Genomic DNA, 12430 nt, shown 5'->3' on the forward strand with positions numbered 1-12430 from the left:
AATCAACTATCTAGGCTATACTAATACCGCTTAGGGCGGTCTACTACTTCTGTACTACTGCAAGGGGGCCTTAGGCCTGGGAGTGTGATGAGTAAGGGGTGGTGAGCGTCTGGGAACTGATTGGGGGCCGGCTACTTAGCTGGCTGGCTACCTTCTCTAGTGAGTAGAGACGAGGTAAAATCGACTTGGTGTTTCCAAGCGATTTCCCTGCTGTATATATAGACGGAGCGCACTATCTACATGGTCGTGCGCGTGAGAGAAAGAAGTGTAGAAGACAAATGAGAAGCGTGCTGCGGGCTGCGCAGAGCGTGGATTTCTCCTAAGCGCCTGGCACGGCATCTCGGCGCTCTTGCGCATTCGCGCGATGCGCAGATCACGTGATCGAAAAACAAAAGATATGGAGTCCGTAAAAAATACTAAATAATAGAAAATTGTGCGATTCTAATGGTATATTAAGGAGGTTATAACATTGCCCCCCCTTAAAGGCTCTTGGCGGAGTCACAAGCCTTTTTCAGTCGTGACCTGTTGAAACGTTGAATCTCTTCTTGGCTATGTTCTAGGAGTTCTTCCGGTTCCCAGGAATTGTCTTCCGGTCCGTATCCCTTCCATTTAATTAGGTAAAACCATTTTCCCCGTTGTCTTTTAGAGTCGATGATTTGTTCAACTTCATATTCTTCTTCCCCTTCTATTGTTCAGGAGGGGGTCGATCTGGGAATGGTTGGCTTGGGGATTTGTGAGCCTTGGACAGTAGCCCCCGTAAAAGACGTCATGGATTTTCAGTGACTCAGGAAGTTTCAGGCGGTATGCGTGGCTGGAGATCTTTTTGGTGACTTCAAAAGGTCCCAGGCGCTTAGGGTCCAATTTGTTGGAGTTGGAACGGATTTCCACATTCTTTGCGTCCAGCCATACTTTCTCCCCAATTGCGTATTCCGGGATTGTGCCCTTTGTTCCTGCCATTTTTTCCTTTGTCATCCTTAAGCGGATTCGGCTTCTTTCCATTCCTGCGCCAGGGTGTCAGCTAGGTTGGCTTCTGGGACGTTCGCTGGGACATTGGATGGGTTCATGACCGGACTTCTTCCATATACCAGTTCAAAAGGGGTTTTTCCCGTGGCAGAGTGCTTGGCGTTGTTATATGCATACTCGGCCAGTGGTAACCATGTGGCCCAGTCTGAGTGATCTGCAGCCACGTACAATCTAAGGTAGAACTCTATGAACTGGTTAACCCTCTCTGTTTGGCCATCCGATTCCGGGTGGTATGCTGATGAGAAGGCGGTTTAATCCCAAGCCATTGGTACAGTGCCCTAAGAATTTTCTGGTAAACTGGTGCCTCTATCTGAGACAGTTTTCAGGGGTAGCCCGTGTAGCTTCCAGACGTGATTGACAAATAAATCTGCTAAGCCCTTTGACGTGATCTTTTTCAAGATGGGAATGAAATGGCCAAACTTTGAAAAGGAATCGATTACCACCAGTATGGCGTCGTGCCCCTGAGATTTGGGAAACCCTGTGATGAAGTCATATGATATCGTGTGAATGGGTAAGGCGGGACTTCCAAGGGTTTCAGGGAGATGACTGGGCATGTGCGCGTCGGTTGGCTTGACAAACTGGGCAACACTCAACCCATTCTTTGGCGGATGATTTCATTCCGGGCCACCAGTAGTTCCTGCTGATAAGCTCAAGCGTCCTTTGTTGGCCTGGATGTCCCGCCAGTGGAGAGTCATGGAATTCCCTCAATAGTTGCTCTTTAAGGGGCTCTGAGTCTGGGACCACCAGTTTTCCGCGGTACCATAGCAGGTCTTCCTCCCAGTCGTAGTCTTGGTAGGCTTTTCGAATAGAGGGGGGTGCGTTGTCAGCATCTTCCGTCAGGAATTGGATGATGGCTCTAGGGATGGGTCCTCCCTTAACTTGTTCCGTATTTCCGTGACAATTTCAAGTTCCTCTTCCAATGTGTTGGCAAACACCTTGGCTGGTAGCATAACCTCTGGTTCCTGGGGTATCCGTGTAATCTGATCTCCTGGATAAGGCGTCCGGCTTCCCTGATTGTTTCCCTGGGCAATAATGTATCTCAAAATTGAAGTCACTCAGGAATACCCGCCATCTAGCATGTTGTCGGTTGAAGGTCCGTGCCTGCATCCAATATTCTAGATTCCTATGATCGGTGAAGACCTGTACCGGTTTGTCCGTTGCTTCCAAAATATCCTCCATTCTTCTAGCGCCTTGATGATAGCCAGGAGCTCCTTATTGTGGGTGTCATAATTAGCTTCTGCTCCTGAGAATGACTTGGACATGTAGGCAATCGGATGAAGGCGGTTATCTTCCCCTCGTTGGCTCAGGATGGCTCCCATGGCTACGCCTGATGCGTCCGTTTCTAGGTAATAAGGGAGTCTGGGTTCGAGTGGATTAGGACCGGGGAACGGGTGACTAGGGACTTCAATTCCTGAAAGGCTTCTTCCTCTTGGGACTCCCAAGACCATGGGATTTCCTTTTTGTGAGATTGTGGAGGGGGCGAGCCACGGAACTAAAGTTGGGGATGAATCGGCGAAGATAGTTTACGAACCCTAGGAAGGCCTGGACCTGCTTGACTGTTTTCGGTTGGGCCATGATGTAACGGCCTCAATCTTCTTCTGGTCCATGGAGAAGCCTGCAGGGGATATGACAATGCCAAGGTAATTGACTGTGGTGACGTGGAAGTGACATTAGAGAGCTTGCAGAACAACTGGTTTTTCATTAGTCTCAATAGGACTTCCCTAACGTGTTCTGGATGCTTCTTGGGGTCTTCTGAAAAGATGAGGATGTCATCCAAGTAAATCACCACTGTGACGTCAATGAGGTCTCTGAACAAGTCATTCATGAATGTTGGAAGGCGGCCGGGGCGTTGGTGAGACCAAAGGGCATGACCAGATATTCAAATAGTCCACTTGGTCCTGAAGGCCGTCTTCCACTCATCTCCTTCCTTAATCCTGACGTTATTATAACCCCAACAAAGATCTAGTTTGGTAAACATCTTGGCATGTCTTAATTTGGCCATGAGGTTGTCTTGCCTGGGGAGCGGGTAGACGTTTTTTGTGCGTGACGTCATTCAACTTCCTATAGTCAACTACCAATCTGAGAGAGCCATCTGCCTTTTTGACGAACATAACCGGGCGCCTGCTGAGGAGGTACTGGGACAAATTTACCCGTGGCTAGTTCCTCCTCGATATGTTGTTGAGGGCCTTGGACTCGGCGTCGGTCATACCATAAATTGGTCCAGGGGAGCTTAGCATCAGGGACAAGGTCATGGAGATGTCGTATTCCCTATGTGGGGGAAGGACCTTGAATTCTTCTTTGCCAAAGACTTTAGCAAATTCGTGGTATTGTTCTGGAAGATCCGCCAATGGGTTGGTATCTGCTTCTTCCTCGATGCTATCTGGGCTTGTTCAGGGAACGTAACATGTCCCTGTTGCCAGTCAATCAAAGGGATTCCGAAGTGAGCCATGTCATGCTAGGATAGCCGGGGTGTTTGCCTATGGGCAAACAAGGAAAGGAATGTGTGTGAGTGGCCATTGGCCGAGACCGCGAGTTGAACCTGGTGCCAAATGCGACCAGCTGGGATATAGTACCATCTAACATTCTCACAACTCGTGGATTTTCGAGTTGGGTTTTTGGAATTTTTAATTTTTCAACTACGGAGGGGGAGATGAAGTTCGATGTTGCTCCGGAGTCTATGAGTGTTCTGAGTGGTCTGCCGGGGAATTCTGGACGTATAGGTCGATATATAATAGGGGTTTTTTTTTGAGTCTAGGGCGAGAGATACAAATTCAAAACTATCTACTAATTGTCCATTTTTCGAGTCGGGGCTTGGCAGCAGTCCTCGACTTCATCTTTTCCCGACTCATCCTCGGCAACCTTGGCTATTTCTTTGATTGTTGCCTTCCAACCGTTAGGGCACTGCTTGATCCCATGGCCCTTCTGGCCGCACTTGACGCAAAGACCAGACGCGCGGCGGCGGTCCCTTTCTTCCGGGGTGACATAGTTAGGGTCCTCCGATAAACGGACCCGTTGAGTGGTGGTGGTGGAAGTGGTGGCTACGGTGGCCGGGGACTTAGCGGGGGTTTTCTTGGGTCGGTTCTCCTCATTCTCCCAACGAATATCAATTTTGATTGAGGCGGCAAATATGGCCTCGAGATCATCGTCTGGAATGTTGTCCTTGGTGGACAGGAGTTCCTTCACCTTCCAGTGAAGACCGCGCGTGAACTGGGCAATGAACGCCTCAGTGTTCCAATTGAGTTCCGCCATAAGGTTGCGGAACTTGGTTACATACTCAGCCGTGGTTGTGGACTGAGTTAGTGCGGCGATCTTCCTGGCAGCCGCTCTTTTGGCATTGGGGTCTGCAAATGCCTCCTTGAATTTGGCCGTTAAGGCCGGGATAGTGGTAGGGGGGTTGCCCTCGCCCTTGATGATGGTCCCTATGATAGGGAGGGCCCAATCGGCGGCCTTGTCTGTCATGTGGACAAGATCCATACCACCATCTGTTCTTCCTCATCAAACTGGTCCCTGTGGAGGGCCACCCAAAAAGCATTGATCGAGCCACTGGGTGCCTTGCGTCCCCTAGTATCACCCTTATAAGGATCTGGAAGGTCCATTTTGGGTTGTTTTATATTGGACCCTGCATCGAAGGGGTAAGGGACCCAAGGTGTCGCTTAGGCGTACCTTGAGGCTCTTTTTTGGGCCGCCTTGGTTCTTCCTCTTCCTCTGAGTCAAACCCTGTTCCTCTTGAGGGGCGGAATGGGGCTTTGAGCCCAGGCCTAACCGTGCCTGGAGTGTGAGCTTCCCCCCCTGAGTGGGTAGGAGGGGTGACAGGCCCGAGGTCGTTGGTCTCCTTGCATATGGCTTTGAGCTCAGAGCTGTTGGCCTTGAGAGTGGATTTGGGCCTGCAAGGACCCGATTTGGCTGGTGAGGGTGTTGATAGCCTCGAGGAGAGAGGTAAGGGTCGGCTCCGGTTCCATTCCGGGCAAGTGTTGCGGAGGGGGTGATGGGCCGCGAGAGGTGGTTGGGAGCGGGTTGCCAAGGGACGTTGAGAGGAGCGGCTGGAGGGACGGAGTATGGGTGAGGGACGCCAGAGCGTGTGGAGGGAATCGTGGAGACGGCATGGGGGGGGTGCCTGTGACAGGACTTATGAGCGGTTTTTTTTGTAGTATACTAACGCTAAACCCTTGCGTCTAGTACCTAGCGTTGGACTGTCCCTACACAAATCAACAGACCTGGCGGTCGTGATATGAGCGGTTTTCAGCAAGGGTATTTCAGCGGCTAGGGTCGCTGACTACTGAGTTGGCAAAACTCGGGGTATGCGGGCGATTAGAGCTCGTCAGCCTTATAGCAATTCAGTACTACGTGGGGGGGGAGCTTTTGATTATTATGCTCCGCAAGGTGGCCCCGATCACGGTTATTTCCCTTGTGCTAGTACTGGGAGTCCTCTCGTTGTTGATCAAGCCTACAAAAAGTCGATTTTACAATGTTGTACACCAACTGTAAGGTTGGGTACACGCTAGTGGGCGGGCGCTTATGGCCGTACTACTACAGGCACTGCTGTCACTATCTAGGCTATACTAATACCGCTTAGGGCGGTTACTACTTCTGTATACTGCAAGGGGGCCTTAGGCCTGGGAGGTGTGATGAGTAAGGGGGTGGTGAACGTCTGGGAACTGATTGGGGGCGGCTACTTAGCTGGCTGGCTACCTTCTCTAGTGAGTAAGAGACGAGGTAAAATCGACTTGGTGTTTCCAAGCGATTTCCCTGCTGTATATATAGACGGAGCGCCTATCTACATGGTCTGTGCGCGAGAGAAAGAAGTGTAGAAGACATGAGAAGCGTGCTGCGGGCTGCGCAGAAGCGTGGATTTCTCCTAAGCGCCCTTGGCACGGCATCTCGGCGCGGCATCTCGGCATTGTAAGCGCCAGAACGTGATCGAAAAACAAAAGATATGGAGTCCGTAAAAAAACTAAAAATAATAGAAAAATTGTGCGATTCTAATGGTATATTTAAGGAGGTTATAACATTCACTGTCAACTGCCAGTAACGCATATAGGACCGCGGGTAAGTTGTTTGTTGTAACTGCAACCTTTGCTGATTCAGTTTTGTTGACGTCTCTTTGCCCTTGTCCTTTGGTTGCTTGTTGGCACTGTTCTTCTGCCTTGGTCCCGTTCCTTTGGCGCTGCCTCCCACTGCCCAACATTCTTGCTTTGAATGACCGGGTTTACTGCAGTTAAGACATGCAGGTCCTTTGTTTTTCTTTTGCTGGTTTTTTGAGTTTGAGCTTGACAATTTTGTGTTCAATGTTTGGACTTGTTTGGTTAGTGCAAGAACATTGCTGTGAGACCAGTGGCTGTTCTTACAATGTTCTTCCTCCTTTAGAGCGGCTTCCTTGACCATCAGAGGTGTAACAGCGCTTGCCTGGTTTGTGGTTTGGATGATGGTGTTAACAATTGCATAGGTGGGTGGCAATGCATTCATCATGATTTGTGCCATCATTAGGTTGCTGACAGGTTCCCAAGTGTTTCATCTTGGAAGCAATCAACAATAGGTTGTTTAAACCAGTAGCAATGTTGTCATCTTCCAAAATTTTTGTTGAGGTAAGCTGCTGATATAAGAAAGATAGCAATTGGACACCTTTTCCTTCCCAGTGTTGACTATTTGAGTCCATGCTTGCTTAGCCGTAGTTGTGTCCATTACGTCTGCCATAGCTCCATCTTCCATGTTCAGCATGATTTGCGCAAACGCATCCTCATCCTGTTTTGTCCACTTAGCAATTGACTCTTTATAGTTTGAGACTTTTGCATTGTCTTTAGTTTGGCTCAGTGGGTGAGTTGGGCAAGTTATTGGTTCTGTTTGCTATGCCAAATAATCCATGCAGTTTCAAAACTGTTGTTGACAAAACTTCACGCGTTGTAGTTGACCCATGTCCTTCAACTTTGGGAGTTTGTAGATTTTTGTGTTTGTATTCACTTGTTGACATGTTGTGCGGCTAATGTGCATGTATTTTTCAAGTTATTGGTTCTGTTTGCTATGCCAAATAATCCATGCAGTTTCAAAACTGTTGTTTGACAAAACTTCCACGCTTGTAGTTGGACCCATTGTCCTTCACTTTGGGAGTTTGTAGATTTTTGTGTTTGTATTCTCACTTGTTGACATGTTGTGCGGCTAATGTGCATGTATTTTTTCTTCTTGGTTAATTTGCCAGTGCGGCGGGGCTCATAACCTGTTGAAGCTTGTGAGATAACATGAAAAGATAGAAAATAATCCATACTTTACCTCAGCTTCAACTATGATATAGCAAACTGAGGTTTACATGAAAAATTCCATGAGCATATATGCAAATAGTACAAACAGATACAACGCGTCACGTGGACACGTATACAGGTTATCTAGTTATATACTGATATTACAACACTATATACACTCATTTGGTGATGATTGGCAACTAACTGAGGGCTACTAATGAATTTATTTGGCACGTTGATTGTCTTGGATATGCCAAAGTGCTATAAATAATAAACATAAATCATTGATAGAGACGGGCCAGCAAACTGCTTTCCGGATACCGTAGTTTAGGTCAGTTGCGCCTCCACAGAGAATCTTTGTGCTGCGTAACATATCAATGATGAGGATTCAACATATTGGACTCCTGTCAAAGTGCCTCAGATACGTAGCAGCAACGCTCTAATAGGAATAAACTATGATTCCATACAGATTGTAGGGTTAAGGGGATTGGAGATATTTCTCTGGCCGTCAATCCTGCACTACTTGGCCCCAAAAATCTTGGGAGCGCTCCAGGACTAGTTATTGCCGGTGGGCACTCCGGAGCGTTTGGTATGACACTGGGAAGTGCTCACCAAGGAGTCCGGATTTGTTGGATTCTAACAAGGAGGTTCCCAAAACTGGAGTACTCCAGAGTGCTCCAGGGCTTTTAGAGCCCCCATAGAGTACTTGGCTGCTTGTTTGAGATGCACGCTGCCATGGACTCAAGCTGCTGTAACAGATTCAGTAATCTATCCTATCATAGTAACTGGCTATCCTTGACACATATATTAAGATGCACATCTGAACAGGAGATTGATATTTGCAAATCATTACATCCCAATTAAAGCCGTTTGCAGATCAGCTGACACTTTCACTTTCACCACACACTCTTTTGTTGTAAATACAATCCATGGAATGATTGTAAGGATGCCCCTATTTCCACCACACTTATTCATAAAAGTATGGCTTTATCTTTGTGCCAACTTTTGCCCCTTGCCACCAATTTAATTCAATTCTACACAACACCTTCCACTCTTTATGGTCAAGACTTGCCTCATGTTGTGGCTCCGCAGAGGAATCATCCCCAAGCAAGCTCCATATATTCACTGGTTTGATTTGTTGTCAATACCACACTCATCAACCCATAAGAGCACAGAGGCATTGCAAGTACCCCATTTAACTTGCCAGGCAGCTTGAAGCACTTCATTTGCTCAAGTGCCTCACACAAAATCAATTTTTGTGAATAAGCAGCTGCAACAAGTGCCCTTGAGATAGTCAAGAGCAAGAGGTTGATGTTATGGAACAGGATAAATTAGTAAAGAATGGCAAAGCAAACATGATTTAGCCTTGAAATTAGTGTAGACAGACACTTGTAAAGCACATAGAGATACTCCTTGAATTTTCTGTTATTTCTACTATTTTTAATCATGTAATACTCAAGGTATTAAGGGAGAAACAGTTCCTTGAAGGAAAGACTTAATAACTTGAGTCTAACTGAAAGACTGTTCTTAAGTAACCACTCTGCTTTCCAGAAGCTACTAGCCTGAGTACTAAGAGGGAGGTCTGGGCCTCACTAAGAGCACAGCTTTGTTTCAGCCTTTTCCTAGAGTGTCTTAGTGAGGGGAAATATATTTTTAGAACTGGAGGCTAACTTTTATAAGGCATGGCTTTATGAGACAGGCTCTCACTTAACATCTCATCTCTTTTCATCTTCTCATGTATCTTACCCTACTGTATATAGTAATCACAGGCCTTCAAGGGTATAAATAGCCCCTTGAACTGGCCTTTTGAATGCATCTCATTTTTACCATCCTCTCTCAGCCTAGTGTGACTCTTAGAACTTCTTCTATTGATTTCTTTAAGTATCATACATAGTAAATCAGCCTAAGGCTCTTAAGTTTGGTGCATATAGCCTCTAGGACAGCCCCACCTATACAGGGAACCTAGAATCACTTGAGTGCAACCATGCTAAGACTTCCTGGCAGTCTGCTAAGTATTTGGTGCTTCCACAACACCCTTACCCCTTGTCAGCCATTGGAGACAGGGAAATAAATTTCCATAATTCTCAATTAAATTACAGTGAGCTCCAGAGACTGACGTTTAAGTTATATACTACTATGCTTGTACCTTGCATTGCCTGCTGAACAGTAATACACTCATTACTTGTTATTGGTAGGGATCACCTGATACTAACTACTTTATTCTTTTAGCAAGATAACTAGCTACCTTAATATACTCTATTTTCACTAGCATAGACTTCTCTTATTAATTATCTCCTAAGATTTTTACCTTTTATAATTAGACAGTTACTTTGTTTGTCTTTTCTCCTCTTTTGGTTTCTTTCTTTCCTCTTTAGAGTATTCATTTTATTACTTATTTTCCCTATCTATAACAAAGACAGAAGTGAAATATCACCTGTCCTCACTCCACATGCACCAATGACTGTTGTACACCATGTAAGGTGGGTACACACTAGGGAAGCTGTTACACCCTCATGAATTATACCATAAGGATTGCACAATTTTCCTACTATTTTAGTATTTTTTATGGACTCATATCCTTTATTTTTCAATCATGTGATCTTTGTGCTTATTATGCCAAGATGCCGCCCAAGATGCCGTGCCAAGGGCGCTTAGGAGAAATCCACGCTTCTGCGCAGCCTGCAGCACGCTTCTTATTTCCTTTATGTACTTCCTTTCTCACGCGCACAGACCATGTAGATAGTGCGCCCTTGTCTATATATACAACAGGAAAATTGCTTGGGAACACCAAGTCAATTTTACCTTGTCTCATACACCATTGAGGAGGATAGTTCCAGCCAGTAAGTAGCCAGCCCCCAGCAGTAACAGACACTCCCCCCTATATTAACTCACCACACATCCAGGGCTAAGCCCCCCTTGTTGACAGTAGACACCAGTAGGACGCCTTAAGCGTTGTAGTTACAGTAGTTTAGTTAGTAGTATAGCCTTAGTCAGCAGATTGCATTGTTTAGTACGGCCTTAAGCGCCTGTCACTAGCATGTACCCAACCTTACAGTTGGTGTACAACAACCATCCACATAATCTGCATATATCTGACTTTCTGATTAATGGCCATTGTCTCCTATTTTCCATTATTCCTGTCATTACTCTATGTAATGCTCATATTGACTGTATGCGTACATATCGTTCAATAGAGCTCCTTCTGCTTGTTCTAATGCTGCCTGTCCACGTGCTCATACAATAAGATCCCATGGAGATATTAGCTTCACAAGATTCTATCTATGTGGCTCAAGTACTTTACTAATCATTATATTTATATCTTTACATCTAGCTCATCACATGACTAGCTCTAACTTGGGAAATGAACCTTATTCCTAGCTTAGTTGAGTCATACTCTCATGAGATTACTAAGGTTCTCCTTATCTGGTAATTTAGTGGCACTGTAGAGCTCCTTCTGCTTGTTCTAATGCTGCCTGTCACGTGCTCATACAATAAGATCCCATGGAGATATTAGCTTCACAAGATTCTATCTATGTGGCTCAAGTACTTTACTAATCATTATATTTATATCTTTACATCTAGCTCATCACATGACTAGCTCTAACTTGGGAAATGAACCTTATTCCTAGCTTAGTTGAGTCATACCTCTCATGAGATTACTAAGGTTCTCCTTATCTGGTAATTTTAGTGGCACTGCAAATCCTGCTTATGAGTCATTCTGCTTGCCACCAGAATGACTCACAATGACTCACTCTAAGTGCTCATTGGCTGCCAAGCATTTCTTGATAGACTGAGTCATGTATTTAGATGTTTCTATTTTTAACTAATTGCAGTTCAAACCCAAGAGCAGCACATTCCATCCTAGTCATATCTGTGCCTTCCACCCACCAATCAAAGTCTTATGTCATGACCCATGCCTTTGCTGGCATGTCTCTGACCAAGCCACTACTAATAGGATATTCCACAGTCTTTAGAAGGCCGCATACTCACATATGCAGTCAGAACTGTCATTACTCTAAGGGCTCATGATTAGACGACAGTCCACCAGGGTCACATGACCTCCCCTCCTCCAGTCCTTTATCAAATACTATACTAAACTACTACGGATTTGAGGTGGGGGGGGGGATGACATAATCTTTCTAATAATATATTATTCAGACCTTGCCCGCAGACTCCTTAACATTGGTCTGCGGCTAGGGGGGCGGGGGAGTGCAACATCCCCCAGCAATATATATTATTCATATATCACTGTGATCACATATATATATATCTTTGACAGTGGATATATATGGTAATAACCTTTCCAGATATAGGTTATGACATCTTAGGAAGCACAGTCCTAAGCAAGTCATACTCATACTCTGATAGGTGAATGACTCAGTAACCTTGCCACTCTAGGGTATAAAAGGGGACTCTTGCATACCCTTGGAGGGCACCCACTTTACTCCACCTCTGTTCTTTACTCCACCTCACTGTTACTGTTGACTGTCACTCTTGGGTTTGGGCTTGCCCCCCTCAACTGTGTGATATATTGTGCCTCAAGATTTCAAATAACTTAAACTTGTATAAGTGGATCTCCCAAGTACCCATAGTGTGGAAAGGTTGTAGACCTGATACAGAGTTCTTAGGTTAAGTGAACAAAGGCAATCATCCTTAAAGAAGGATATACTAAGTAACCAGTTAGTTCCTGCAACTAGGAGTGAAACTTACATAACTATCTCTGCCAAAGGGAACCTGAGCCAGTACTCTTGCTCTTACAGAAATACTTACTAAGACACTTTACACTGAGAAAGGATATATCTGTAGTTGATTGTATTCAAGATAGCTAGACCCAGAGAACCCTAAAGAAGCTACTTCTTTACTTAGCTTGGAAATTGGGAAATCTTCCAACACAGACTCTGCTCAGCACCAGAGTCTCAACCTCTTTTCCCCCAATTTACAACACATTCACAGAGGAGGATATCTGTACTGTTACCCCTTACTTAACCTATCACCTCCCAGGCCTAAGGCCCCATTGTCAACAGTAGATAGCAGTAGGTTGCTTAAGCAGCAGTAGTATAGCCTTTAGAGTAGATTACATAAACAGTGTCTGTAGTAGTATGGCCACAAGTGCCTGCCCACTAGCAGTAACCCACCTTACAGTGCAGTTACAACAGAAGCAGGTGCTTAAGGCCATA

At 45.6% G+C, this 12430-nt stretch overlaps 3 protein-coding genes across 3 annotated transcripts; all 3 read right to left on the reverse strand.

Moving 5' to 3' along the window:
* Window positions 1-479: 479 nt before the first annotated feature.
* On the reverse strand, window positions 480-972 carry RhiXN_08142 (Retrotransposable element Tf2 protein; the record flags this gene model as incomplete). The annotated part of the gene is made up of 2 exons (XM_043327958.1): window positions 480-682; window positions 747-972. The coding sequence occupies 2 exons, from the start codon at window positions 970-972 to the stop codon at window positions 480-482; spliced, it is 429 nt and encodes a 142-aa protein (XP_043183343.1).
* A 585-nt stretch (window positions 973-1557) lies between these two features.
* Window positions 1558-3025, reverse strand: RhiXN_08143 (Retrotransposable element Tf2 protein; the record flags this gene model as incomplete). The annotated part of the gene is made up of 6 exons (XM_043327959.1): window positions 1558-1901; window positions 1959-2146; window positions 2170-2365; window positions 2413-2515; window positions 2555-2831; window positions 2916-3025. The coding sequence occupies 6 exons, from the start codon at window positions 3023-3025 to the stop codon at window positions 1558-1560; spliced, it is 1218 nt and encodes a 405-aa protein (XP_043183344.1).
* A 154-nt stretch (window positions 3026-3179) lies between these two features.
* Window positions 3180-5126, reverse strand: RhiXN_08144 (Retrotransposon-derived protein PEG10; the record flags this gene model as incomplete). Its single annotated transcript, XM_043327960.1, has 5 exons — window positions 3180-3408; window positions 3809-4470; window positions 4500-4642; window positions 4687-5063; window positions 5122-5126. 5 exons carry the CDS (start codon window positions 5124-5126, stop codon window positions 3180-3182), a joined length of 1416 nt encoding a protein of 471 aa, XP_043183345.1.
* Between the last annotated feature and the right edge of the window lie 7304 nt (window positions 5127-12430).

Source organism: Rhizoctonia solani, chromosome 9 (assembly GCF_016906535.1).
Source record: "Rhizoctonia solani chromosome 9, complete sequence".
NCBI lineage: Eukaryota > Fungi > Basidiomycota > Agaricomycetes > Cantharellales > Ceratobasidiaceae > Rhizoctonia > Rhizoctonia solani.